Source organism: Culex quinquefasciatus, chromosome 2 (assembly GCF_015732765.1).
Source record: "Culex quinquefasciatus strain JHB chromosome 2, VPISU_Cqui_1.0_pri_paternal, whole genome shotgun sequence".
Lineage (NCBI taxonomy): Eukaryota > Metazoa > Arthropoda > Insecta > Diptera > Culicidae > Culex > Culex quinquefasciatus.
In genome coordinates, this window is record NC_051862.1 from 174,508,451 (window position 1) to 174,535,526 (window position 27,076).

A 27,076-nucleotide genomic window follows, 5' to 3' on the forward strand; every position below is an offset into this window, starting at 1 on the left:
GGAAAGCAGGCGAAAACATAAGCTGGGAAAATTTGATATAAAAAATTATGGTTTGGAGCATGAGGGAAGTGAAAGTTGGTTTGTTTTCAAACAAACACACAACAAACAAGTGGGAGCTTTCTGATCCAATTTTCTCACTCACAAAAGTTGGAAGTTACAGCAGCGGTTATTAGGTTAATGTCATACTGGCATTCGCAATGTTTGGCAAAGGAGCCGTCTAATTTTGGCCTCGAGAAAAAAAAGGAAGAAAGAAAAAAACAATTTCGATGCAGAATGCATTTTTAATGCACTCAACTGCGAGTAGGATAACGGAAAAGCAAATGACGTTTTCTAAACGTGCAACATACTTGGTGTGTTGCATGCAATGCAGTATTTAACCGGTGATTCTTGAATATTTAAACGAGCTTCCACCTAGATAAACTGTAAACTGATGTGAATTTTGTTCAACTCAAGCCAAAAAAAAATATGACTAAAAAATCATCATACATTTATTTCGACAAGCCAAGTTTCAATTGACCTTGTATTTTTTTGTAAAATGATATGGGTAATTCTCTACCAACTCACACGAAATCGGGAAAAGTTGCCCCGACCCCTCTTCGATTTGCGTGAAACTTTGTCCTAAGGGGTAACTTTTGTCCCTGATCACGAATCCGAGGTCCGTTTTTTGATATTTCGTGACGGAGGGGCGGTACGACCCCTTCAATTTTTGAACATGCGAAAAAAGAGGTGTTTTTCAATAATTTGCAGCCTGAAACGGTGATGAGATAGAAATTTGGTGTCAGAAGGGACATTTATGTAAAATTAGACGCCCGATTTGATGGCATACTCAGAATTTCGAAAAACGTATTTTTCATCGAAAAAAACACTAAAAAAGTTTTAAAAATTCTCCCATTTTCCGTTACTCGACTGTAAAAAATTTTGGAACATGTCATTTTATGGGAAATTTAATGTACTTTTCGAATCTACATTGACCCAGAAGGGTCATTTTTTCATTTAGAACAAAATTTTTCATTTTAAAATTTCGTGTTTTTTTCTAACTTTGCAGGGTTATTTTTTAGAGTGTAACAATGTTATACAAAGTTGTAGAGCAGACAATTACAGAAATTTTGATATATATACATAAGGGGTTTGCTGATAAACATCACGAGTTATCGCGATTTTACGAAAAAAAGTTTTGAAAAAGTTACTTTTTGCATTTCTCTTTGTTTCGTCGTCCGTGTCTGTCGCGGGTGACCATGAACGGCCATGATCGATGACGACCAACTTTTTCAAAACTTTTTTTTTCGTAAAATCGCGATAACTCGTGATGTTTATGAGCAAACCCCTTATGTCTATATATCAAAATTTTTGTAATTGTCTGCTCTACAACTTTGTAGAACATTGTTACACTCTTAAAAATAACCCTGCAAAGTTAGAAAAAACACGAAATTTTAAAAAGAAAAATGTTGTTCTAAATGAAAAAATGACCCTTCTGGGTCAATGTAGATTCGAAAAGTACATCAAATTTCCCATAAAATGATATGTTCCAAAAATTTTTACAGTCGAGTAACGGAAAATGGGAGAATTTTTAAAACTTTTTTAGTGTTTTTTCGATGAAAAATACGTTTTTTCGGAATTCTGAGTACGCCATCAAATCGGGCGTCTAATTTTACATAAAAGTCCCTTTGACACCAAATTTCTATCTCATCACCGTTTCCGGCTGCAAATTATTGAAAAACACCTCTTTTTTCGCATGTTCAAAAATTGAAGGGGTCGTACCGCCCCTCCATCACGAGATATCAAAAAACGGACCTCGGATTCGTGATCAGGGACAAAAATACCCCTCAGGACAAAGTTTCACGCAAATCGAAGAGGGGTCGGGGCAACTGCTGTGTGAGTTGGCGGAGAATTACCCATATCTTTATGTGCAAATTTAACCGTTTCACAGGAAAAAAAAAAGCATAAAATGGAAAGAAAGTACTTAAACATGTTAAAAAGTTCATAAAACAAAAGTTGCACAATATCAATTCATAAAAAAGTCAAAAAAGATTCCCAAAAAAAGAATATAAGATTGATTGCCACGAATAATCCTGCAAATATTTCAAAGTTAGTTGATTGCAGTTAGGTTAGGTTTCTACATGTATGCCTCCAAGTAGCTTTATTAATTACCAAATTAAAAAATTACAATTTTCACTAAGTGACAGTAGCTTCATTTTAAAAGTGTTTATTTGCCTTCAGAAAACAAACAAACTTGCATTCAAAAGTAGTGTTTTCACACCATCTGTGTGCCCTCCTAGTCTATTTGAAATTGTTTCCACTCGCTGAATATACGACCCTTTGCGACCAACATATTCCAATGCTGGAAATAGAACCTGCGTCCACACTATTTGTTTATTTTATGCTCTTCTCTGGCAGTGGTGCAGTGTGCGTCTACTGCATTTTTAACCCACCAGAAGCTCGTTCATTTGTGCTAAAGTGAGACACTTTGTGTGTAGCAAAAGCTCAACCTCAAAATGGATAGAGTTTATTTTCAAAGAAATAAAGCTTGCTGTCTACTTTTAAGCAACCCAACAACAAAAGCATGCCAGCACTAATAGTTCACATTTTGCTTCAAATCTATATTTATCCAGACTCAACAGGTCCGATTCAGTTCAATACCTGCGCCACACAAATTGAATGGAAATTTATGGACACCTGCCAAGAAGTAGCATCGGAAAAGCGTTATGCGTTGTTAAACTTGGTACAAGCAACAATCCAAAAACGGATACTCCTTGCCGGAAAATGAATGGGCTCATTCACAGCGGGCCGTGTGGCCTAATGGAGAAGGCGTCGGACTTCGAATCCGAAGATTGCAGGTTCGAGTCCTGTCACGGTCGGTCACAAATTTTCTTTTTTGTTGAGCTGTTCAGTACTTTTCTCACATGAATGTTGACTTTTCATGAGATGAAATTGAAAAATAACTGTCACGGAATTTCTGGGCAATGATTGAAAACCACATTTTTGGCTACTTTTATAAATTTTCATTAAGGCAATTCTCTACGAAATTGGCTGATTTCGTGATTTCTTTTTTGTTTTTTTTTATTTGGTTCAAATTTTTTTTTGAGGTCAAAAAAGCCATACTGTGTCTCTATACAATTATGGCAGCTGTCAATACAAAAATAATCGATGAAACTGTATTTTTAAAAGGAATCTTCTGATCGGTTTAATGTCATCGGTATTTATGAGAATTATTAAAATATTTTTTTTTTAATTTTGCCTTCGAGTTTAATTTTTTTGAAAAAATATAAGATATTTGATATTTGATTTTTTTTTTGTCGAAAAACATTTTTCTAACAACGAAAATAGGACCATTAGAGTCTGATATGACCTTAAAAATTTAAATTTTCTTATTTCACTTTCTATTGTTCGCTGTATTTCAGCAACCGGAGGTCCAATCTTCAATGTCTCTTTAGCATTTTTACTAAAAATTTTCACAAATATTTTTGCGATTGAACAATCATAAACATGATATAAAAAAAACTTAAAACAGCAAATTTTCAGTTAAAATAAAACTTTAAGTGGATGTTTATAGTAAAACGTTGCACTTTATCAAAAAATCTGTAAAGTACTTTTCAATTGCAAATTTAAATCTGCATTAAATACAAAAGTAAAAAAAAACATCGTGTAAAATTTCCATTTTTTTCAAGAAACAATTTTTTTCAAAAAATCTTTGCTCGGCGGCAACATTTCCATGCCAAAATGTATGGAGCCTTGTGTGGAAAGACCTCTTAAAATTTTGAGCCGATGAAAAAACATGAGAATTGCTCATCTTACAATTTCACTAAGTATTAGAGGTGGGCAAAAAAAAGGGCGAGCCGCTCAAAGAGCCGGTTAACTACAAAGAGCGAACGAACCATGGCTCACAAAAACAGAAAATCGGTTCTTTTTTGAACTCCGGTCTTTTGAAAGATCCGTTACAAGATGGAATGATTTTTAAATTTGTTATAAATATAATTTATTGAACTTCGCACAAATTGTAACAAAAAAATTGAAAAGGCAAAAATTGGTCATACTATTAATAAATCTCAAAATAATATTGCTGTCAAAAATCACTTAAAAGTTTTCAAACTCATTTTCAGTTTCCTACTTTTCTTTGAAATTCCAAAAGTAAACGATTTTGTTAACAAAATGAAAAAAAAATAAACTTTTCATTTTACAACTGATTGTACATTAAAGTATTACTCGGATACAAATTTGAGCATTTAAAATAGCATAACTTGTAAAATATTACCACAAATATACTAAATTGCTGAGAGGTTTTAAAGAAAAAAAAATGAATTCTCTTGCCCGATTAAACTTGAGCGTTTGTAGACTTTATTGATTTAATCAGAATGTAGAAAAGAGTTCCCGGAATATTTTCTCCAAATATTTTTTAAATCTAGACTAACATTTCAAAAGGGCCAAACATTAAATATTACGCCCTTTTGAAATGTTAGCCTTGATTTAAAAAAAATGAAAATATTGTTTTCGGAAAGATCGAAAAATTTCAAGAATGTTTCATATTTTAACATTGAAAATCGGACTATTAATTGCTGAGATATCGGCATTAGAAAATGGTGGGTTGTTTGGTTGAGACTTTAAAAACATAAATTTTCCTGTTTTTGAACCTTTGCATGGCAATATCTCAGCAACTAAAGGTCGTATCAACAAAGTTCAAATAAGCAAAATATAGACAATTTTCTCAGTTTTTCAAAAATATTTTTTTCAAAAGTGGGCAAACATGTGCACTAATTTAAAAAAATGAAAAACTGCGACTATTTTTAAAAACGTTACCTTAAAAATGGCTTTAACTTGAAAACGGTGCTTTTTATCAAAATTTCGCTCGAGTTATTTTTAATTGCAAATTCGATTTTGCATAGAAAAATGAAGTTGAAACATTTGTGCGACCAATATTTCGATTTTTTGAAAAATTCGGAATTGATTCAAAAATTCATAACTCGGTGCTTATATTGAACCAAAATTGATACTTTTTTATGAAAATTGTTCATAAAACTTATCTCTACAATGTGATTGATTCGAAAATGTTTTAAAATATTTTAGTGTTGTACGGCAGAGGATTGAAAAAATAATGTTGTGAACCTTTTGAGTAAAATATGTAATTTAGAGTCTCTTGAGGCACATTTATAAGAAATTTGATGGATATGAACATGAACCCATCGATTTCCATCGACTTTTCTGAAGAAAAATCCTAAAAAATTGAAAAAATAATCTTTAAAAAAAAAGTTGCTCTAGACCCCCCAATGAAATATTTCGCCGGACCCCGCAAAATGTCGGGAAAGAGCCCTTCTTTCATGGTGCCAAATATCAGACTTGTCGAATTTTTTATCTTAATGTTCTCAGAAAAATACACCATGTGTAGTGACAAAAAGTTAAATTAAAAATCACCAACATTTTTTTACCGTGTATAATTTTTTTCAGTGTAGTCCTTATCCATACCTACAACTTTGCCGAAGACACCAATTCGATCAAAAAATGCCTTGAAAAGATACAGATTTTTGAATTTTCATACATTATTTTTGAATGGACATAATATTGACAAACTACACGGAGAAAAAAGAGTTCCCAAAATCGTGAACAATCTTCTTTGGGCATATCAAAAGCACAATAAAAGATTCAGCTGGATTAAAAAATACAAAAAAAAATTAAAAAAAAAAAACCTAGAGAATTGCTCAAAAGTATCATTTTGTATCAGAGAAAATAAAATAAAAAACAAATAAAAATGATTTAAAAGAAAAACTATAAATAGTACTGAAACGGCAAAAAATATGATTTGAGATTCATATAAAATGCTAATACCAAAACAAATTGGTGTTATTCTAATATTGAAAAAATACATAAAATTAATTAATTTAAAGTACATTAAGCGCCATTCTAAAAAAATAATTCTTTGCAGTTTATCTTCAAGACATATATAAAATACATCAACTAAATATAATAAATCATTTCAATCATACAATGTTCTCTCAAAATAATTAAGATGCAAAATAAACTGCCCCCATCTTAACCCGCGGTGCACCTTAAATTTGAAGCCCGAAAGCAAAAGGTCGTGCCCAACAAAAAAAAAGTATGAATTATGCTCCACTTCACACCGGGGGGCACACGTCGGGGCAATAATCGTAGCAAATAAAAGTTTTTCCTGATGGCCAGCAGCCAGCAGCATCCTCATGAATATTTTCCGAGCCAGACTTTTTTTTTGATCTGTGATGCTGGAAAGCAAAAATTAAGTGTCCATTACGCTATTTAGAATATGATAACATTTGATAAACAGGCTGCTTTTCGGGATCGTCTTCTTCTTCGGCTTCTTTTTGCTTGATGTTCAGGGAGGAAAACTTTTTCTCCCCTCAAGAGAGGGGAACAAACTTCACTAAACGTCCGTCGAGAGCTTATTACGCGCAGCGAAAATCGCGGACAGCGGACGAATCTAATTATCATAAAATTGGAATAAAAATATTAATAAAGGACGAGAAAATGAGGCTGGTCGGCTGCCAACCGGTGCGGACCTTAATTGTTTCTGATAGATACATTAGCTTGTTCACCCTCCCCAAAACTTACCCGGTGATGGAAGGAAAACTTTTTTTGTTACGAGCCTCATCATCATAAAGGAGCACGTCCCACTGCAGTGTTGGTGGGTGGGTTCGGGAAAACCATACACCAGGGGAAAAGTCGACGTCGTTTTTTTTCTTCTTCTTGCTCAAGAAGATGAGACGATTGTTATTAACGATCGTTGTTTTCACTCTCTCCACTCGGAGATGATGGCTCTCCGAGGTGCCACTTGGCTTTGCCAGGTTTGCCATTTGACTCCCAGCATTCCGAAAAGGGCTTCTTTCCAACCACCGCCGCAGAACTTCAAGTGCACACTGGCTGAGGGCCTGGCCTAGTGGCCCCTTTCTTCCGAGTGAATCTCGGTGAAAACGGCCGCAGTCGAGAAATGCGAGAGAAATAAAGAAATTCCCATGAAAAGTACATTGAAAACAACACTTTGGAACAAGTGTTATTGCATCGTTCTAGCGTGTGCAAGCCTGCTGGAGTCCTGGGTCTCCGAGACCTGGGGGTTGTTTTGAGAAGGGGGGAAGTACGGGGAGATGTTGTTGTACCACAGGGTAAGCACTGCGGAAATAGGGCAGGTGTGGCTGAAGAATGTATGTATGCTAAAATTGCTGCAGTTAGTAAGTACAATTGTTGTGTGAATGCATTCTTAAGTGCCACTCGGAGTTTGTACTGGGAAGGACACTACACAGAGGTGCATGTGCCCTCGGAGAGCAGTCGAGTGGAAAAAGGGCAAAATATAAAGTCTACAGCAATGGGAATGCTGCAGGTTTTGTCACTGTTGCGACTGTATGTAATTTAAAAAAAAAACACTCGTTTTGGAGAATTATATGTGAAGTATTCTTTTAAAAATATTTTCGAGAACTTCAGTTTAAAAACTCCAAAATTCCTAACAAACTTCCCGTCGTACAATCTTAATCGGAATGACGTCATCCGGACGAATCACCAAATCCGCCTTCAACCGCAGCCGATCCATCGACTCGCCGGGCAGAATCCGAAAGCTGGCCAGCACCTTAATGATGGTCACCTTCAGCTCCATCATGGCGTACCGCTGTCCGATGCAGTTCCTCGACCCGGCACTAAACGGAATAAAATCGTACGGACCACGCTTGTCTTCGTTCGTCTTCGAGAACCGTTCCGGGTCGAACTTTTCCGGGTTGGGCCAGATTTTCGGGTTCGTGTGGATGTTACAGATCTTGATGGAGATGTTGGTGCCGGCCGGGATCGTTACGCCATCTTTAGAAGGGAGAGAAAGTTGAATATTTTGATGTGGAATGCTATTTAGGGAACTCACTCATTTCCATGTCCTCCAGCAAGCACCTTCCAATGATGGGAACAGGCGGTATCATCCGGAGTGATTCCTTCACGACCATGTCAAGATACTCAAACTCTTGTATCTTCAAGTTGGTTAGTTCCGCGGTCTTCTTGTCCTTGCCCAGGATCCGATCGATCTCTTCGTACAGCCGTTGCTGTATGTCCTGATACTTGGCCAGATGCCAGATGGTGAAAGAGATCCCCGAGGTGGTCGTATCGTGCCCTTCAAACATAAAAGTGTCCACTTCTTCACGGATGTCCTCACGACTCAGAGGCTTTCCGTTGACGGTTACACTTAGAAGCAGGTCCAGAAAGGTGATTCTACGTTTGGTGTAAACGTCTTCATCCTGCTGTTCAAACGACACCTTGGAGTTAGCCTGCTCCTGTTCAAGCATCTTCCGGCGGGAATCAATGACGGAGTTGGTGAAGTTATGCAGCTTTCGAACGACTCGCTTCTGTTCCCGTGCGTACGGATACAGGAAAAACAGCGACGGAAACGATCGTAACGCGCTGAATACGCGACGTAGGATGAAGGTACTCATCTGTTTGACCGCAATCGCGTACTCATTGTTGGGATCTTCCTGAGCGTTCACTTGAACTCCCATCGAAGTTTCACAGATACTGTCCAAAGCGTACAGTGTCACTTGCTCGTAGATGTCAAACTCTTCCTTCCCGGCGTGAGCATCCAGCTTGGCAATCAGAACGTCCGCTCCCTTATTGAATACCTCCAAGAAGCTCTCCAGGATCTTAAAGTGAAACGTTGGAGTAATAATCTTCCTCCTCTGTGTTGAGCCACCCTATTGGAGGTGACGTGCGCGGATGCAACCCTGCGCACAACGGCGCCGCCGTTCAAGAGAAAAAGTGACACGTCACACACAGTTAGTTCCTAAGCCAGCTTCGCAACAATAAAGACACATTTTGTTGTTACTCGCGCGTATTTTATTTCCGGCAAAGTTAACCGGATCCGTCCCTCCTTTTCGCGTTCCCTGCTGCCGTCGGTACTCTGCTAATCCGGCCAACAGGTTTTGTGCCCAGGAACGCAGCGGAAGAGGAGTTCGGTCGCGAGGAAGCTGAGGAAAAAGTTGGTGCCGGACGATTGGTGAAAAGTTCCGGCAAGATGGCGGACCAGCGCTACGCCCTTCCCAGACTGACCAGCGTAAACTACCACACTTGGAAGTTTAAAATGGAGATGTTGCTCATCAAGGAGCGGTTGTGGTCAGTTATCTCCAAGGAGAAGCCGGAAGTTCCCTCGGAGCAGTGGGTGGAGAAGGACGAAGTGGCGCGTGCGACGATTGGCCTGTGGGTGGACGACAACCAGGCTAGGCTGATAAAGACCTGCAAATCAGCGAAGGAGGCCTGGGAGAAGTTGAAGGACCACCACGACCAGCGTTCCGTTGTGTACCTCCTCAAGAAGCTGGCCCGGCTGGACCTTCCGGAGGGCGGCGAGGTGGAGGAGCACATCCAGGTGTTCAACGAGCTGGTGCAACGAGTCGAGGATGCTGGCCAGGAGATTCCGGACAAACTCCGAGTGGCCCTCATGATGGTTTCGTTGCCAGACTCGTTCGATCCGCTCGTCACGGCCATTCAGCAACGGCCTGTCGAGGAAATCACGTCGGATCTGCTGCAGGCCAGCCTGATGGCAGAGGCGGAGAAGCGGCGTGAACGTTCAAGCGCGGTTGAGGGCGGAGACAAGGCCCTACGCTCGAACGTAAACAAAGGAAAGGGCGGCAAGGGTGGCAACAAACAGCAGCAGCAGCTCTGCAATCACTGCCACCAGCCTGGCCACTTTTGGAGGAAGTGCCCCGAACGGAAGAAGGAGGAGTCGACGAACATGAAGCCAGAGTCAAGCAAGGAGGGCGAGGTCAAGGCGAAGCAAGCAGACGTTTCGGACGAACCCCTCGCTTGGATGGCCGGTCACGGAGGATCGACAGAATGGTACGTCGACAGCGGCGCGTCGCGGCACATGACCGGCGACAAGCGGTTCTTCAAGGCGCTTCAAGAGAAGGTGAGCGTCAGCGTGACGCTCGCAGACGGGGAGAAGGCGGAAGTTCGAGGTACCGGAAGCGGAACCATCGTCGGAGTCAACGGTGAAGGAAATCCGGTCGACATCGAGCTCCACGACGTCCTCTACGTCCCCAAACTCACCAGCGGACTGATTTCGGTGAGCACACTTGCGGCGAAAGGATTCGAAGTTGTGTTCAACGGCGAACGCTGTGAAGTCCGGAACCGTGCAGGAGTAGTAGCAGCCCAAGGGACTCGCCACGGAAGCCTCTACCGATTGTGCACTCCGGACCAAGCAATGATCACAGTGCAGAGGAGCCACACTGCCAACTGCCTACACACCTGGCATCGTCGGCTCGGTCACCGTGATCAAGAGGTGGTTCAAGAGATTCCGGGGAAGTTTGCGGAAGGGATCAAGGTTGAGGACTGCGGCGTACGTACGCTCTGCAGCAGCTGCATGGAAGGGAAGATGTCTCGCACTCCGTTTCCGAAGCAGGCTGTGCACGACACGAAGGACAAGCTGGATTTGGTGCACACGGATTTGAGCGGCCCGATGGAGGAAACCCCGAGCGGAAACAGGTACTACCTGTCGCTGATCGACGACTACACCAGAATGACGTTCGTGTACCTGATCCGGAACAAGTCCGACGCTGCGGGCAAGATCGAAAACTTTGTCAAGTTCTGCAAGACCCAGATCGGAAAGACCCCGCGCATCATTCGGTCCGATGGAGGCGGCGAGTACGTCAACAAGGCGCTGCAGGAATTTCTGCGCCGAGAAGGAATCGTGAGCCAGTTCACGGCGCCGTACTCTCCGCAGCAGAACGGAGTTGCCGAGAGAAAGAACCGGTATCTCAAGGAGTCGTCTCTGTGTATGCTGCGCGATGCAGAGTTGGAGCCGAAGTACTGGGGCGAAGCCGTGCTGACGGCGACCTACATCCAGAACTGTCTACCGTCGCGGTCGATTGGGATGAGTCCGTTCGAGAAATGGTACGGGAGGAAACCCAGCCTAGAGCACATGAAGATCTTCGGGAGTGAGGCGTGGGTGCAGGTGCCCGCACAGAAAAGGAAGAAAATGGACGTGAAAGCGCGAAAACTAGTGTTTGTGGGATACTCCAACGAACACAAAGCATACCGTTTTGTCGACAAACAAAGTGAACGTGTGACGATAAGTCGTGATGTGAAGTTTGTCGAGGATTTGCGTATGCCGGACGAGAGAAAGTGCAGTGAATTCAAAAGTGAATCAGCGAAGCACAACAGTGAAGATCAAGAAGGGTCCCCGATGGAGCCCATCGTGCGAAACGAGCTGTCTGATGATGACTCTTTCGAGGGTTACGAGTCCGCCGAGGATCTGTTCAACGGCGAAGAAGCGGTGCAAGAGGCGGCGGCGCCAGGTGAACCACCTGGAACGGGCGGGGCGGATGCTCAACTGCCAGCGCTGGAGGCCGTACCGCGAGCACCGGATACAGATCCAGCAGATCAAGGACAACAGCTGCGAGTGTTGCCGGACAGATCTACGCGAGGACAGCTGCCGGCCAGACTAGAGGATTACGAAGTCGGCCTGGTGGTGATGGAGCAGGACGAACCAGCGGCGTACGAGAAAGCTGTACGTTGTCCTGAAAAGGAGGAGTGGGTTCGAGCGAACAACGCCAGCAAGAAGAAGCAGACCAAAGTGTGCCGACTGCTGAAAAGCATTTGCGGTCTCAAACAAGCGGCGCGAGTGTGGCACCGAACGATCACCGGAAAACTGTCGCGGTTGAGATTCGAGCGGTGCAATTCGGATTCGAGCATCTACAAGCAGCCAATCGGTAAGGACGGGATATTTCTACTCATTTACGTAGATTATCTCGTTGCTTGCAAGCAGGAGGAGGAGATCAACAGGATCAAGAGAGATAAGAATAGAGCGGTGCCAAAACTGGACGACGGAGGAGCCCAGGGATGAATCCGCGAGGAGGAGTGTTGAGCCACCCTATTGGAGGTGACGTGCGCGGATGCAACCCTGCGCACAACGGCGCCGCCGTTCAAGAGAAAAAGTGACACGTCACACACAGTTAGTTCCTAAGCCAGCTTCGCAACAATAAAGACACATTTTGTTGTTACTCGCGCGTATTTTATTTCCGGCAAAGTTAACCGGATCCGTCCCTCCTTTTCGCGTTCCCTGCTGCCGTCGGTACTCTGCTAATCCGGCCAACACTCTGGAACCACTTCTCCCCAATAGAAATCAGCAGACCCGTTCCCAGCCAGGGAACCATAAAGTCGTAGGGATCCGACTTCTTGATGGACTTGGCCAGCAGCACCTTCTCGACATTCTTCGAGCTGGACAAATCTAGCACCAACTCGTTGAACGCAGCGATAATGGCCACATCTTCTCCGTGCACCTTGTGCCAGCCGGTGATTATGTCGTAGATATCTTGAAGATGCTATTTAGATTATCTTTCTAGCGCAAATCAACAAAGAAGTCTTACCTGGAATGCTCTTGCCGAAGAAGATCGGGGCCGTCCCGAGGAAGTACTTGGACGGTGGTCCATCAAAGTGCGAGCGGATGTTCAGCAGCAGCTGGCGGCGCTTGTGGTAGTTGAACAGCACGTAGCCAACCGTGGCAAGAATCAACGAAATAAAGAGCAGCATCGCCGGTCAAATCTCTGTACGCGTTCGGTCACCGCTGCCATCCAACTGATACGAGCTTAGAGAACATGTGAGAGCAGCGGCAGCAGCCGCTCAACACTATGGAGCTGATAAGCTTGCGAGCATCTTTGAAATTATGTTTGCTTCACTTGTAAAAGCTTTATCTTAGCAAGCAATCTTCTATTTTATCTCTTCTTTTCAGAAATGTCCAACGATAAAGTCATGCTCAAGCTCGATAAAATTTAACGAATCGTCTCTGCGGTTTAGTTCACGCAGTAGACCTGGCCACTCAAAAAGTCTGGTGTTATCAGCCCGGGAGCATGTTGACAGCTCCCATACAAACTGAGCGTGTTCGATATTATCCTGCCAAAATTTTGAAAAAGGCGAATAGTTTAAATAAATATAGTTTTTAGCTTGTTTCGGTTTAAAACGACTAATAAGCAGTCTGGAATCATTTTCCTCAAAAACTTATATAGAGATACGCCGCGTTCAGATATTAGTCTAGAAAAGTAGAAGTGAGCGTGCCGCGAAAGCCGTCACGAAAAAAAGTTTCCCATGCAAATTTCGAGTTGCGTATTTAATGGGCGTATTTAATGGCCATCTGTCGGTGAATACGCGCAACTCGCGAAAACTGTCAGCTTAGGGCCCGGCTGGGTGTTATTGCGCGTATTCCCGAAAAAGACACGCGGCATATCAGCCTCGACGCACCGCACTTTCGGCAAATGCGCGCTGTCAAATCCCATACTGTGCGTTTTGTTTTTGTTGATCTTGTTCTTCGAATCGCATGGCATTGTTGCCGGGTATGTTTTTTATTGCACCAAAAGTGCAGAAAATCGCTGGCAACAATGTCTGCGGCACATTCTGAAATGCAGCGCGGCGTGTACCTTCGAGAGGAACGGACAATATCCAGGATCCCTTCGAGAGATTAGCTGCGCTTGGGTTTGACTAGCTTAGAGATTATTCCTTGTTTAGAGATTCTTTGACCTTGATTCCAATATAAATTTCTATAAATTTCAGAATCCACAATGCAATTTTCGATAATTCAACTGGTAACTCTTATCGCTTTTGAAGTGCAACTTTTGGAGCCACTTATCAGCCGAACTGATTACCTCCCTGGGTCTGAATCGTTCATCATCAATTTAACCACGCTAGTATCAGAACTGTTCCGAGCATTGAACAGACGTCACCCAAAATGTGGCTAGTACTAAGCGTGATTTTTGCCACGATTGGCTACTGGCTGTTCAACTATCACAAAACCAGACAAAAGCTGCTCGCCATCCAGTCACACTTCAATGGACCACCAACGCACTACTTTTTGGGAAATTTCCCGATTTTCATTGGCAAAAGCATTCCTGGTGAGTTCGTCTCATGATTGAGCCTCAAAATCCCCATTAAACCAAGCAAACTTCCAGACATCTTCAACATCATCACCAAGATGCACAAGGTGTACGGCGAGGACATCGCGATCATCGCCGCGTTCAACGAGCTGGTCATCGATCTGTCCGGCTCGAAGAACGTCGAGAAGGTGCTGCTCGCGAAATCGATCAAAAAGTCGTTCGTGTACAACTTCCTGGAGCCGTGGCTGGGCACGGGCCTGCTGACGGTGCCGACGGGCGAGAAGTGGTTCCAGCGGCGGAAGATCATCACGCCGACGTTTCACTTCAAGATGCTGGACAACTTTTTGGAGGTGTTCAACCGGGAGGCGGACGTTCTGGTGGAGAAGCTGAAGGTGCGCGCGGGGAAGGGGGAGTTTGATATTTACGATTATGTGACGCTGTACGCGTTGGATAGCATTTGCGAAACTTCGATGGGGGTGCAGATTCACGCCCAGGATGACCCTGGTAATGAGTATGCGATTGCGGTTAAGCAGATGAGTACGTTTATATTACGGAGGATCTTCAACCCGCTGCGCTCGTTCCCGCGGTTGTTCTTCCTGTTTCCGTTTGCAAAGGAGCAGAAGAACGTCATCCGGAAGTTGCACAACTTCACCAACTCCGTGATCGACGCGAGGAGAAAGGTTCTGGAACGGGAGCAAGCAAGCTCAACGGTTGCGTTTGATCTTCAGGAGGAGAACATGTACTCAAAACGGAAGATCACCTTCTTGGATCTGCTGCTGAGTGTTACCGTCGAGGGTAAGCCGTTGAGTCGTGAGGACATCCGTGAAGAAGTTGACACGTTCATGTTTGAGGGCCACGATACGACTACTTCGGGGATTTCGTTCACGATTTGGCACTTGGCAAAGCACCAGGACGTACAGCAGAAGTTGTGCGACGAGATCGATCAGATTTTGGGGACGGAGAAGAAAACGGCTGAGCTTACCAATGTGAAGATTCAAGAGTTTGAATATCTGGACATGGTTGTGAAGGAATCGCTGCGGCTGATTCCACCGGTGCCGATCATCGGAAGACAATTGATCGAGGACTTGGAAATGAGTAAGTTTCGTGGATATCTACAACCCTTGTACATCAACTCTATATCAAATTTCAGACGGAACCACCATCCCCGCTGGGACCCAGATCAACATCAAAATCTACAACATCCACAGGAATCCGAAGATCTGGCCCGATCCGGAGCGCTTCGACCCGGACCGCTTTTCCAAAACCAACGAAGACAAACGCGGCCCGTACGACTACATCCCGTTTAGTGCCGGCTCGAGGAACTGCATCGGCCAGCGGTACGCCATGATGGAGCTGAAGGCCACGCTGATCAAGCTGCTGGCCAGCTATCGCATACTGCCCGGCGAATCGATGGAAAAGATGCGGTTCAAAACGGACTTGGTCATCCGGCCGAACGAAACCATTCCGATTAAGCTTGTGGATAGGGGTTGAGATTTTCGGCACTTTGTAATCGCTAAGGTGGACCCAAATATAGAACGTCTTATCGTGCACCGTCTTATCAGCTATTCAGTCGTAAACAAGCGTTGTTTGTCGGTTCACATATGGGATACTTAATTATGGGTGTTCTCAACGCGATCAATTTGCAAGCATTTGATCGTGGGAAAATAGCTTAGTCATCAAAACGAACAATCAACGGAGAGTGTGATCGTATAAGTTTGATAGCATCTTATTAACGTTGAGGTAGGTTTAATGGATGCTTGTGACTAAAATGTATTGTTTGAATTATTTTAGATATTTTAATACAATGATTTGTTTGGCTTTTCAATGGTTAATTAACACAAAATGACTCTAAAATCCGTAAAAAAAAAGTATTGACTAGTAACATCTTAATACTAAATCACCTAACAATTAATCAACTACTAAAACTGCCCTGTCACTTCCCCGGTAAGCTCCCATTAGTACCTCAGTTTAGCTCCCATATCATTATCTCGTCTGCGGTGTAGAACACCATCAAAACTGGTTATCACCTACACCGTTCCTAGGTGAACTGCTCGCGCACTCGCCAAAGCCCGTTTCAGTTGGGTAGCTGCGGTGAGCCGGTACGTACTTGTCACGGGCGCAATGTTGCTCATTATTTCGTTAATTCTTGCTACGGTTGGCTACGTGCTGTTCAATTACCACAAGCGGCGCCAGCTTCTGCTGAACATCCGCTCGCACTTTGATGGACCTGAGTCGAATTACTTTCTCGGGACGACGCCGGTGTTCTTTGGGAAGAGTATTCCAGGTGAGATTTGACGGCTCTCTTGGTTGATTAGCCAGCTAATCTCGGTTGCTTTCCGCAGATATCTTCGACATTATCACCGGCTGGCACAAGGTGCACGGAGAGGATGTGGCCATTATCGCTGCGTTCAACGATTTGGTGCTAGATTTGTCCAGCTCGAAGAATGTCGAGAAGGTGCTGCTGGCCAAGTCGATTAAGAAGTCGGAGCCGTACGACTTTTTGGTTCCCTGGTTGGGAACGGGTCTGTTGATATCTACTGGGGAGAAGTGGTTCCAGAGGAGGAAGATCATTACTCCGACGTTCCACTTCAAGATGCTCGAGAACTTCCTGGATACATTCAACAAGGAAGCGGACATTCTAGTTGCCAAGCTGGATGCTCATGCTGGCAAGGGAGAGTTTGACATCTACGAGCACGTTACACTGTACGCTCTAGACAGTATCTGTGAAACTTCGATGGGAGTTCAGGTGAACGCGCAGAAAGATCCCAACAACGAGTACGCGATTGCGGTCAAACAGATGAGTACCTTCATCCTACGTCGCGTGTTCAGCGTGTTACGATCCTTTCCGGCACTGTTTTTCCTGTATCCGTTCGCACGGGAACAGAAGCGAGTCATCCAAAAGCTGCACAACTTCACCAATTCCGTCATTGATTCCCGCCGGAAGATGCTTGAACAGGAGCAAGCTAACTCCAAGGTGTCGTATGAACAGCAGGAAGAGGACGTTTACACTAAACGTAGAATCACTTTTCTGGACCTGCTTCTAAGTGTGAACGTCAACGGCAAGCCTCTGAGTCGTGAGGACATCCGTGAAGAAGTGGACACTTTTATGTTTGAAGGACACGACACTACCACTTCGGGGATCTCTTTCACCATCTGGCATCTGGCCAAGTACCAGGACGTGCAGCAGCGATTATACGAAGAAATACATCGGATTCTGGGCAAGGACAAGAAGACCGCCGAGCTGACCAACATGAAGATTCAAGAGTTTGAGTATCTTGACATGGTCGTGAAGGAATCACTTCGGTTGATCCCTCCTGTTCCCATCATTGGAAGGTGCCTGCTAGAGGACATGGAAATGAGTAAGTATACTTAGTTATATAAGTTTTAAACCTTTTCAAAAAATGCCTACTCTACCCAAGATGGCGTAACGATCCCCGCCGGCACCAACATCTCCATCAAGATCTGCAACATCCACACGAACCCGAAAATCTGGCCCAACCCGGAAAAGTTCGACCCGGAACGGTTCTCCAAGACGAACGAAGACAAGCGCGGACCGTACGACTACATCCCGTTTAGTGCCGGGTCGAGGAACTGCATCGGCCAACGGTACGCCATGATGGAGCTCAAGGTGACCATTATAAAGATGTTGGCAAGCTATCGGATTCTGCCCGGCGAGTCTATGGATCGGCTGCGGTTGAAGGCGGATTTGGTGATTCGACCGGATGACGTCATTCCGATTAAAATTGTGCGTCGCGAGGGTTGATGGGTGGTGGGAAATGTTGTGTGTGAATAAAGTGATAATTTTATAGTTTTACTAGCCTTATTACGTAAACTATCAACAATTCATATGTTAACATGACTATTAAGTTATTCACTGACGATCAATTGTTTTAATTTGATTAATTTATCGATAAACTTCATAAGATTCTTAAAATCAATGATTTCTTTTGGGATCAACAATTTATTGTTGACGATTTTTCAAAACAACAAGTCTATAGAATCACATCAGCTGTATACTTAAAACAGGGTCATTAAGAAATTCTATGCTTTATTTTTCCACCAATTAGTCCAGTTATTCACTGCCAGCGCTCTCCCGTAATGATGTCAGCTCGCGCTAATTCCAGTTGACAGCAACAAACAGGATTCCTTCGTCACTGAATTCCCGCATAACCCATATTTTTTGCTCCTCGTAGGACGTCGCCACCGCCGCTGCAGTTCGCCCTAATTTACTGCCTCTCTGGCCTGCTCCGGCACTGTCAGCACTAATTAGTGTAATCCTTATTAATTAGCAGTGTGTACTCACCATCCTTCCTTGTTGACAGCATCCAGGGGAAAAGCAACAGCAGGAAAAAATGAGCCGTTTCTTAAGAAGCTGGGCCTTTCTTTGAACACCGAAGGAAGGAAAAATGAGCTACACAATCTTTAAATATTTTCCGCGCCGTGAATTTTCCTCCATTCAACAAAAGGCTTTTTTCCCCGATTCCGTAGGCCAAAGAGGGGCACATTATATGGGCCGGGGACCGTGAAAGCTGGAGCTCCACACCAGTGATTAATACCATCCCTTTGAGACCCATAACTCATTTACTTAACATTTTCTCATTTTACGCTACCATCTTCTACTGGGGTCTTCCCCGCCCCAACTCCAGCACGACCCCGATTATTAATGGTTTTCCACCGCGTTCCAATATTCCAGCACCAGCTTGTTGGTTGGTGGGACGGGGGTGGTTCTGCAGGGCGATGATGAAGACGACACCGTTGACTAACAGGACGACGACATAGAGGCCACTTTGCTGCAGCAGGTCATGATAATGTTATCGTTTTGAATGAAATTGTTTTCAAAGGGAAGTGGGGGGGGGGGAGGTGCGGCGATTAATTTGTCAGCCGCTTGTCGTAACTTCCTTCCGGTTTCCGTTGTGCGGGGGAGGGGACCAGGAGGACAAATTGCTCTGCAGCTTGTTTGTCGGCGCTGATTTTACACCTTTGGACAGGTCGTTGGAGAGGTGGTAGTTTGCACCGAACTGTTAATTGTGCAAATATTATTGCTATTTTTGTGAACCTAATGATCGTAATCCTCTTATTTCATTGAAAAAAAACACACACACGCAAGTCTTATAGTTAAAAAAAAATTACAGACCACGGATTCGACATTTGAATGAAAAAAATGTTTTAAAATGCATTATACACCTGTTCTGTTGTTTTGCTATCAGTAATATTCAAGATTTCTAAGTATTGACAAAAATTTATTTTTTATCCTGAAAAAAATGCGTTTTTTTTGTGAAGTGTTGAACGGATTTTTTTTGTGTTGTTGGAATTTCGTTAAACTAAAAATATTTTAACACGAGCCGAAAATGCATTTCTGATTGTTTTTAGAAGATTAGACTTCAATTATCATCAACATTTTTAAAATTGATGAAAAAATATGTTTTAGACCCTTGATTTTTTGGACTGACTGGGAAAGGGGGAGAGGGGTATATTCTTTGAAAAAAAAATTCAACGGCCAAAAACAAAAACAAAAACAAAAACAAAAACAAAAACAAAAACAAAAACAAAAACAAAAACAAAAACAAAAACAAAAACAAAAACAAAAACAAAAACAAAAACAAAAACAAAAACAAAACAAAAACAAAAACAAAAACAAAAACAAAAACAAAAACAAAAACAAAAACAAAAACAAAAACAAAAACAAAAACAAAAACAAAAACAAAAACAAAAACAAAAACAAAAACAAAAACAAAAACAAAAACAAAAACAAAAACAAAAACAAAAACAAAAACAAAAAAAAACAAAACAAAAACAAAAACAAAAACAAAAACAAAAACAAAACAAAAACAAAAACAAAAACAAAAACAAAAACAAAAACAAAAACAAAAACAAAAACAAAAACAAAACAAAAACAAAAACAAAACAAAAACAAAAACAAAAACAAAAACAAAAACAAAAACAAAAACAAAAACAAAAACAAAAACAAAAACAAAAACAAAAACAAAAACAAAAACAAAAACAAAAACAAAAACAAAAACAAAAACAAAAACAAAAACAAAAACAAAAACAAAAACAAAAACAAAAACAAAAACAAAAACAAAAACAAAAACAAAAACAAAAACAAAAACAAAAACAAAAACAAAAACAAAAACAAAAACAAAAACAAAAACAAAAACAAAAACAAAAACAAAAACAAACCACGAAACTGCATTGGTAAGCTAATATTACTTAACCCGGCTTCGCCGCAATTGACTCACTTAGCTCGATCGATTAGCGTTGGGTATTTGTCCCTATACAACAAGAACAACAAGAACAACAAGAACAACAAGAACAACAAGAACAACAAGAGCAACAAGAACAACAAGAACAACAAGAACAACAAGAACAACAAGAACAACAAGAACAACAAGAACAACAAGAACAACAAGAACAACAAGAACAACAAGAACAACAAGAACAACAAGAACAACAAGAACAACAAGAACAACAAGAACAACAAGAACAACAAGAACAACAAGAACAACAAGAACAACAAGAACAACAAGAACAACAAGAACAACAAGAACAACAAGAACAACAAGAACAAGAACAAGAACAAGAACAAGAACAAGAACAAGAACAAGAACAAGAACAAGAACAAGAACAAGAACAAGAACAAGAACAAGAACAAGAACAAGAACAATAACAAGAACAAGAACAAGAACAAGAACAAGAACAAGAACAAGAACAAGAACAAGAACAAGAACAAGAACAAGAACAAGAACAAGAACAAGAACAAGAACAAGAACAAGAACAAGAACAAGAACAAGAACAAGAACAAGAACAAGAACAAGAACAAGAACAAGAACAAGAACAAGAACAAGAACAAGAACAAGAACAAGAACAAGAACAAGAACAAGAACAAGAACAAGAACAAGAACAAGAACAAGAACAAGAACAAGAACAAGAACAAGAACAAGAACAAGAACAAGAACAAGAACAAGAACAAGAACAAGAACAAGAACAAGAACAAGAACAAGAACAAGAACAAGAACAAGAACAAGAACAAGAACAAGAACAAGAACAAGAACAAGAACAAGAACAAGAACAAGAACAAGAACAAGAACAAGAACAAGAACAAGAACAAGAACAAGAACAAGAACAAGAACAAGAACAAGAACAAGAACAAGAACAAGAACAAGAACAAGAACAAGAACAAGAACAAGAACAAGAACAAGAACAAGAACAAGAACAAGAACAAGAACAAGAACAAGAACAAGAACAAGAACAAGAACAAGAACAAGAACAAGAACAAGAACAAGAACAAGAACAAGAACAAGAACAAGAACAAGAACAAGAACAAGAACAAGAACAAGAACAAGAACAATTTAGAGTTCTGGAGCAACTTTTGTAAAGGGCGCATAGCCTCACAGCCAGATACAGCCAGAACTTTTTTGCAAAACCCGCATTGTTAAAAGGTAGCTGAGAAGGCCAGCTTTTATTTTACAATTCGATTTTTGTGAAAAAGTAAACTGTTGACTCGGAAATTGCAAAATTAACAATTAGGATTGTTTGGGTAAAACCTTCAATGAAATTACCTTCTTGCCAATTAAAGTCATCGTAATCTGCCAAATCTTCAACCATTACATTCTTTTGCGCAATAAAATGCTACCCACTTGTTCTCTCATCATTTCACAGAAAACCCACTCCCACACACTTTTTACAGCACATTCCGATATGACACCGTTGAAAATCCCTCCCCAAATTGACCTCTCTTCCCTCGGGGCAGTCCCCGGGACCATTGTGTCCTTTTTTACGGCCTCCAAACAGCCAGTGGGGGAGGATAACGATTATGCGAACAATGTCACCGAGGAAAAATGTGACCCATTACTCAACTGGACCCCAACGAAATGCTATCTACCTACTAGATTCTTTTGAAACGATGGTCATCGTGTACTGTCCAGAATTAGACCCATTCTGGAGAACATTTTGAGGGGCCATTTTTGTCGGAAATAAAGTTTCCGGAACAACTTTTCCCATGTAGTGCCATAAAACGCAACGCAAAGTAACGAACAAACGGGTTGATGACCGGGGGGCTAGTTAGTAGTTTGTATTACTTCCCCCCTTCCCGTTACTATTGAAGGGCTGCAGCAGGACGCATATATCTCTAAATTAAAACCACATTATAGTGCTGCTTTGGGGTTTCCGGTGATAATAGGCTTTAAGGCCTCGGGCCCTCAGCTCAAAGTCAAATAGTCGGGAGGGGCGGAAAGTTGGTTGAAAAATGATTGTACATATTGTAGGTATCACATCCGGGGATGGACCATTTATGGACGGACGCTAGAGGGTCATGATCTGGGGGTAATTGTTGGGGCGTTCTTGTATCGGGAACAGGAGTTGTCCGGTAGTTTTATGAGCAGTAGGAATATTTAGGAAAGGAAATTTTAATTTTGAATTTAAATGTGGGACAAAATGTTAAAGCAGGTACTAATACAAAACATTTCAAATTAAAAATGCTTAACTTACAAAAACTGATCAAATCTTCGTCTTTGTCTTCATCTATGCTATCAAGCTTTAAGCATAAATTTATCACCCCCTTTATTTCACCGCCGTCATGCCTTTCCATAAACCATCAGCCCGCCATAATGTGTTTGATGGGTATTAAATAGAGCATTAAATCAGAATCGTCACTGTATCAAAATGTAACATACTGGCAAGCTGCCATCGCAAGACCCCCCCCCCCCCCTCCCATCCCACCACCCACGCAATAAATCCAACATGGCGTGGGGGCACTTGTCACGTGCTTGCCTCCCACACTCACACACACATGGTGGAATCATAAATAAACCAAATGTCACTCGAAGGGCCCGGTATATTTTTTCGCGCGCGCCCATACAGTGAAGGAGAGTGAGGCGAGCCTTTTATGACTTCAAACAGGACTCGCACTTCCGGTCGGGTCTCGCCAGCAGCATGTGATGGCGGCGGATCGCAAGCGTTTGTCATTTGGTTCATTATCATGAATTATAATTTCATATGGGCGCTGCCGCCGCATGCCGAACGTTCAAGTAATGCTTTCCATGAAGAGGTTATTAAATTAACTTTTGACACTTGGGCTCAATTGAGTGATGGTATGCTTTTATTTTCTAGAAATGGGTCTAAATTGCTGTGACATTCATGGAATGATGTTTTTATTTGCAGTTTATTGAACATAAAGAAATATCACCTTTTAAAAGTCTTTGTGGCTTTCCACAAAATAAACACAAGATGCATTAAATATTTAATTTCTGAAAGTCAAGTTTAAAGTTTAAAGCAAATTTTACGATTTTGTTAGGTTTTTGAGTAATTCAAACTATTTTCTTAAGAGTCTTTAGCTGAAAAAAATAATTTGTCAAAATACTTTGAATACACGCTACAAATTTTGAAAAAGGGTAATTCTCTACCAACTCACACGAAATCGGAAAAAGTTGCCCCGACCCCTCTTCGATTTGCGTGAAACTGTGTCCTAGGGGTAACTTTTGTCCCTGATCACGAATCCGAGGTCCGTTTTTTGATATCTCATGAAGGAGGGGCGGTACGACCCCTTTCAATTTTTGAACATGTGAAAAAAGAGGTGTTTTTCAATAATTTGCAGCCAGAAACGATGATGAGATAGAAATTTGGTGTCTAAGGGACTTTTATGTAAAATTAGACACACGATTTGATGGCGTACTCAGAATTCCGAAAAAACGTATTTTTCATCGAAGAAAACACTATAAATGTTTGAAAAACTCTTTAATTTTTCGTTACTTGACTGTAAATTTTGTTGGAACATGTCATTTTAAAGGGAAAAAAAACCCAGAAGGGCCATTTTTCATTTAGAACAAAAAATTTCATTTTAAAATTCCGTGTTTTTTTCTAACTTTGCAGGGTTATTTTTAAGAGTGTAACAATGTTCTACAAAGTTGTAGAGCGGACAATTACAAAAAAATTGATACATAAACATAACGGGTTTGCCTGTAAACATCACGAGTTATCGCGATTTTACGAAAAAAAAAGTTTTGAAAAAGTTACTTTTTGCGTTTCTCTTTGATTCGTCGTCCGTGCCTGTCGCGGGTGACCATGAACGGCCATTATCAACGACAACCAACTTTTTTAAAACTTGTTTTCGTGAAATCGCAATAACTCGTGATGTTTTTGAGCAAACCCCTTATGTCTATATATCAACATTTTTGTAATTGTATGCTCTACAACTTTGTAGAACATTGTTACACTCTAAAACATAAACCTGCAAAGTTAGAAAAAACAATAAATTTTAAAATGAAAAATTTTGTTCTAAATGAAAAATGACCCTTCTGGGTCAATGTAGATTCGAAAAGCACATTAAAATTCCCATAAAATAACATGTTTCGAAATTTTTTTTACAGTCGAGTAACGGAAAATGGCAAAGTTTTTAAAACTATTTTAGTGTTTTTTTCGATGAATAATACGTTTTTTCGGAATTCTTAGTATTGGGCGTCTAATTTTACATAAAAGTCCCTTTGACACCAAATTTCTATCTCATCATCGTTTCAGGCTGCAAATTATTGAAAAACACCTCTTTTTTCGAATGTTCAAAAATTGAAGGGGTCCTACCGCCCCTCCGTCACGAAGTATCAAAAAACGGATTCCCCTTAGGACAAAGTTTCACGCAAACCGAAGAGGGGTCGGGACAACGGCTGTGTGAGTTGGCGGAGAATTACCCAAAAGCATGCGCATTGTTTTGAAACTTAATCATGTGCCACAAAATGCATATATTTTCGTAAAGACTATGCCCCAAACTTAATCATGTGCCACAAAATGCATATATTTTGGTAATGACTATTCCTGTTATTTTTCTTAACGTAGGGGAACTATACCCTTTTTCAGCCTATTTCTATTATCGGCATATCAGCACTTTAATTATGAATTACAGCTTTCATAAAGTGTTTTTTACTGTTCCAAAGTAACAAAAAGCTCAAATAAATGTGAGCAAGCAATTCTCCGTTGTTTATGTAACTAAAAATGTTGATTTAATAGCGGAAAACTGCAAAAGTGATGATAATGGGTCGAAATGCTTAGAGTGATTAGAATGGGTATATTTCCCCTAATTAAACTTTCTGAAATTTTATTGAATTACAATGGAACTATTTATTGTCAAATCTCATCTGACTTTTATTTAAATTTAACTTAAACAAGACGTATCTAGTTTTTTTTAAGTTTTTAAGGCCAAACAACTCCTAAGATCATAATGTATGCTCATTATCGACTTTTGCTTTGTGTATGAAATAATCCCTTAATAAAAAATTAACTTTGCATCAAACCAAAGTAGGACTGTTGTGTTAGTAAAAAAAAGTTTATGTTCTAGAAAGTTGTTCATTTTTTACAAAAGTTATTCAAAAGCTTCCAAAAAATCTTTTTCCTTTGCTTTTACAGTGACATCCCGTTTTCGGAAACACGATTTTTTCAAACATTTCTGCTTGTCAAAAATCAACGTCAATTTAAAATTGATCATTATTGTGTGAAGTTTTAAGTTCATCAATTTAGATGGCAGAGAAGTTAGTCTCATTCATCAGTCATTTTGATTTGGGATGGCAAAATTATACATAAATTATTCGAAAAACTTATCAACTACAAAACCCTTAGAAACTTTATGTTTAATTAGTTGTGCCACTATCTTAACGATCGAATAATCAATTTAAAAAAGTGTCTTTAGAGAGACTTAATCCCTGCATGCATTTTTCAGTAACTTGAAGATCTTTTATGATCAAATACCCTTACATAGGCGAATGTTTTGGTTTTCAACTCATGCATAAAATCATAATGTTCGATAAATTCAGAGATCAATGCGGAAAAGGGCTTAAAAATGCACGTGAGACGAATATGCATTTCTAGACAGTTCTGTTATAATTGTAGGTAAGAACTAGGCTAAGTGATTTTTCACGCTGAAAATAATATTTTTTTACAAGGTCCAAAAATTCAAAAGCATTTAGTGAGTGAAAAAGGTGAAAACAACCAGAAATAGTAAGTTAACCAAACATATTTAAAATCTGCAAAACAGAACCAATATTATGAATCTTGTTGGGAGGATGTTGAACTCGAGAAAAGCAATCATTGGAATACTAACCTGAATTGGAAATGTCAATTTTCGACCTTCATGTAATAAAAAAAAAGTGTAATTCGATGAATTCCAAAACCCAAAAAAAACGAAATTCGATCGGCAACTTGTCCAGGTTCAGCACAGCTTTCAAATACAAAAGGAAGAATCAAAATAGAAAATACGGGAGTTAAGAACTACGCGGCACAAAATTTTGCGAAATTTTACTTCACACGAACATCACTTAATCTCATTGGGATTATTTTTTTTTCTCACAAAATTCGAGGGTTTTAGATAGGAGGGCCTCGTGGCGCGGTGGTTAGCGGCTTCGGCTGCCGATTCCTAAGTTGCTATGAGGCGCGGGTTCGATTCCCGCCTTATCCTCCTGGCCTTCTATCTGATGGGGAAGTAAAACGTCGGTCCATTTGCGTAAAAGAGGTTTTGGGTGACTCACCACACATAACCTTCGGACGCCTAGAAATGAGCAGAAACTTGCAACAGAGCCCACAAAAGACCCGGGGGTCGTTAATGTTTTTTTAGATAGACGAGTTCTGTCTTAATCAATCGATAGAGCTTCTGAAATAGGTGTAGTGTATTTTTTTTGGGATTTTCCGACATAATTTTAATATAGAAATATTCTATATACGGAGATAGAAGTGATGTCGAGCAATAAAGTAAAACCAATACCTTTCTTAAGTAAGAAAGGCAAAAATAACCAATGTTAACCATTTCGGCTTGTACATGTTTGCTGGGGGTGTATGAGTTTCAACAGCCTCTTGTGCTATTCACTTTTCTAAATGCTTATTTAGCCTGTGAGTGAGCAATCAGCAAATCTGTTTAATTTCCAGTACCACTATTTTTGCGGCAGATACGTTTATTTAAAAAAAATAACTAAATTTCTTTAAAAATTATTTCTGCCTGAATCTAAAATTGTAATATTCAACAAGCTAATTTTGCATTTTATAATTCAATTGGAACAACACTAATTATTTTTTGACACTTGAAAAATCCAGCATTTCCAGATTTATCTGGCACCCTGGCAACCCGGCTTCTAAAATCGATTGCAAACTATTAATTCTTGGTTTAACGTTTAGACCGGGGTTCAAATCCCGGCTCAGACCAACACAACTGGTGATCTTTTCGTTTCTGGAATCGATTGCTTAGTAAAGGGAAGGTAGTGTATCGT

General features: G+C 40.9%; 4 protein-coding genes and 1 non-coding gene across 5 annotated transcripts; 3 read left to right on the top strand and 2 right to left on the bottom strand.

Annotated features, from left to right (window-relative positions):
• The first annotated feature begins 2,782 nt into the window (after window positions 1-2,782).
• Trnar-ucg lies at window positions 2,783-2,855 on the top strand. The gene has a single exon. It is a non-coding gene; the product is annotated as a tRNA-Arg (tRNA).
• Window positions 2,856-7,453: 4,598 nt separating this feature from the next.
• LOC6033130 (cytochrome P450 4d1) lies at window positions 7,454-8,795 on the bottom strand. Its single transcript, XM_038250937.1, has 3 exons — window positions 8,754-8,795; window positions 7,859-8,675; window positions 7,454-7,800 (listed from the first exon to the last, which is right to left on the bottom strand). The coding sequence occupies exons 1-3, from the start codon at window positions 8,793-8,795 to the stop codon at window positions 7,454-7,456; spliced, it is 1,206 nt and encodes a 401-aa protein (XP_038106865.1).
• A 3,120-nt stretch (window positions 8,796-11,915) lies between these two features.
• Window positions 11,916-12,610, bottom strand: LOC119766831 (cytochrome P450 4e2-like). Its single transcript, XM_038252885.1, has 2 exons — window positions 12,342-12,610; window positions 11,916-12,286 (listed from the first exon to the last, which is right to left on the bottom strand). The coding sequence occupies exons 1-2, from the start codon at window positions 12,502-12,504 to the stop codon at window positions 12,003-12,005; spliced, it is 447 nt and encodes a 148-aa protein (XP_038108813.1). The 5' UTR covers window positions 12,505-12,610; the 3' UTR covers window positions 11,916-12,002.
• A 765-nt stretch (window positions 12,611-13,375) lies between these two features.
• On the top strand, window positions 13,376-15,401 carry LOC6033131 (cytochrome P450 4d1). Its single transcript, XM_038252884.1, has 4 exons — window positions 13,376-13,440; window positions 13,519-13,856; window positions 13,914-14,933; window positions 14,989-15,401. The coding sequence occupies exons 2-4, from the start codon at window positions 13,694-13,696 to the stop codon at window positions 15,327-15,329; spliced, it is 1,524 nt and encodes a 507-aa protein (XP_038108812.1). The 5' UTR covers window positions 13,376-13,440; window positions 13,519-13,693; the 3' UTR covers window positions 15,330-15,401.
• A 490-nt stretch (window positions 15,402-15,891) lies between these two features.
• Window positions 15,892-17,652, top strand: LOC6033132 (cytochrome P450 4d1). Its single transcript, XM_038252883.1, has 3 exons — window positions 15,892-16,122; window positions 16,181-17,197; window positions 17,258-17,652. The coding sequence occupies exons 1-3, from the start codon at window positions 15,960-15,962 to the stop codon at window positions 17,599-17,601; spliced, it is 1,524 nt and encodes a 507-aa protein (XP_038108811.1). The 5' UTR covers window positions 15,892-15,959; the 3' UTR covers window positions 17,602-17,652.
• The last annotated feature ends 9,424 nt before the right edge of the window (window positions 17,653-27,076 follow it).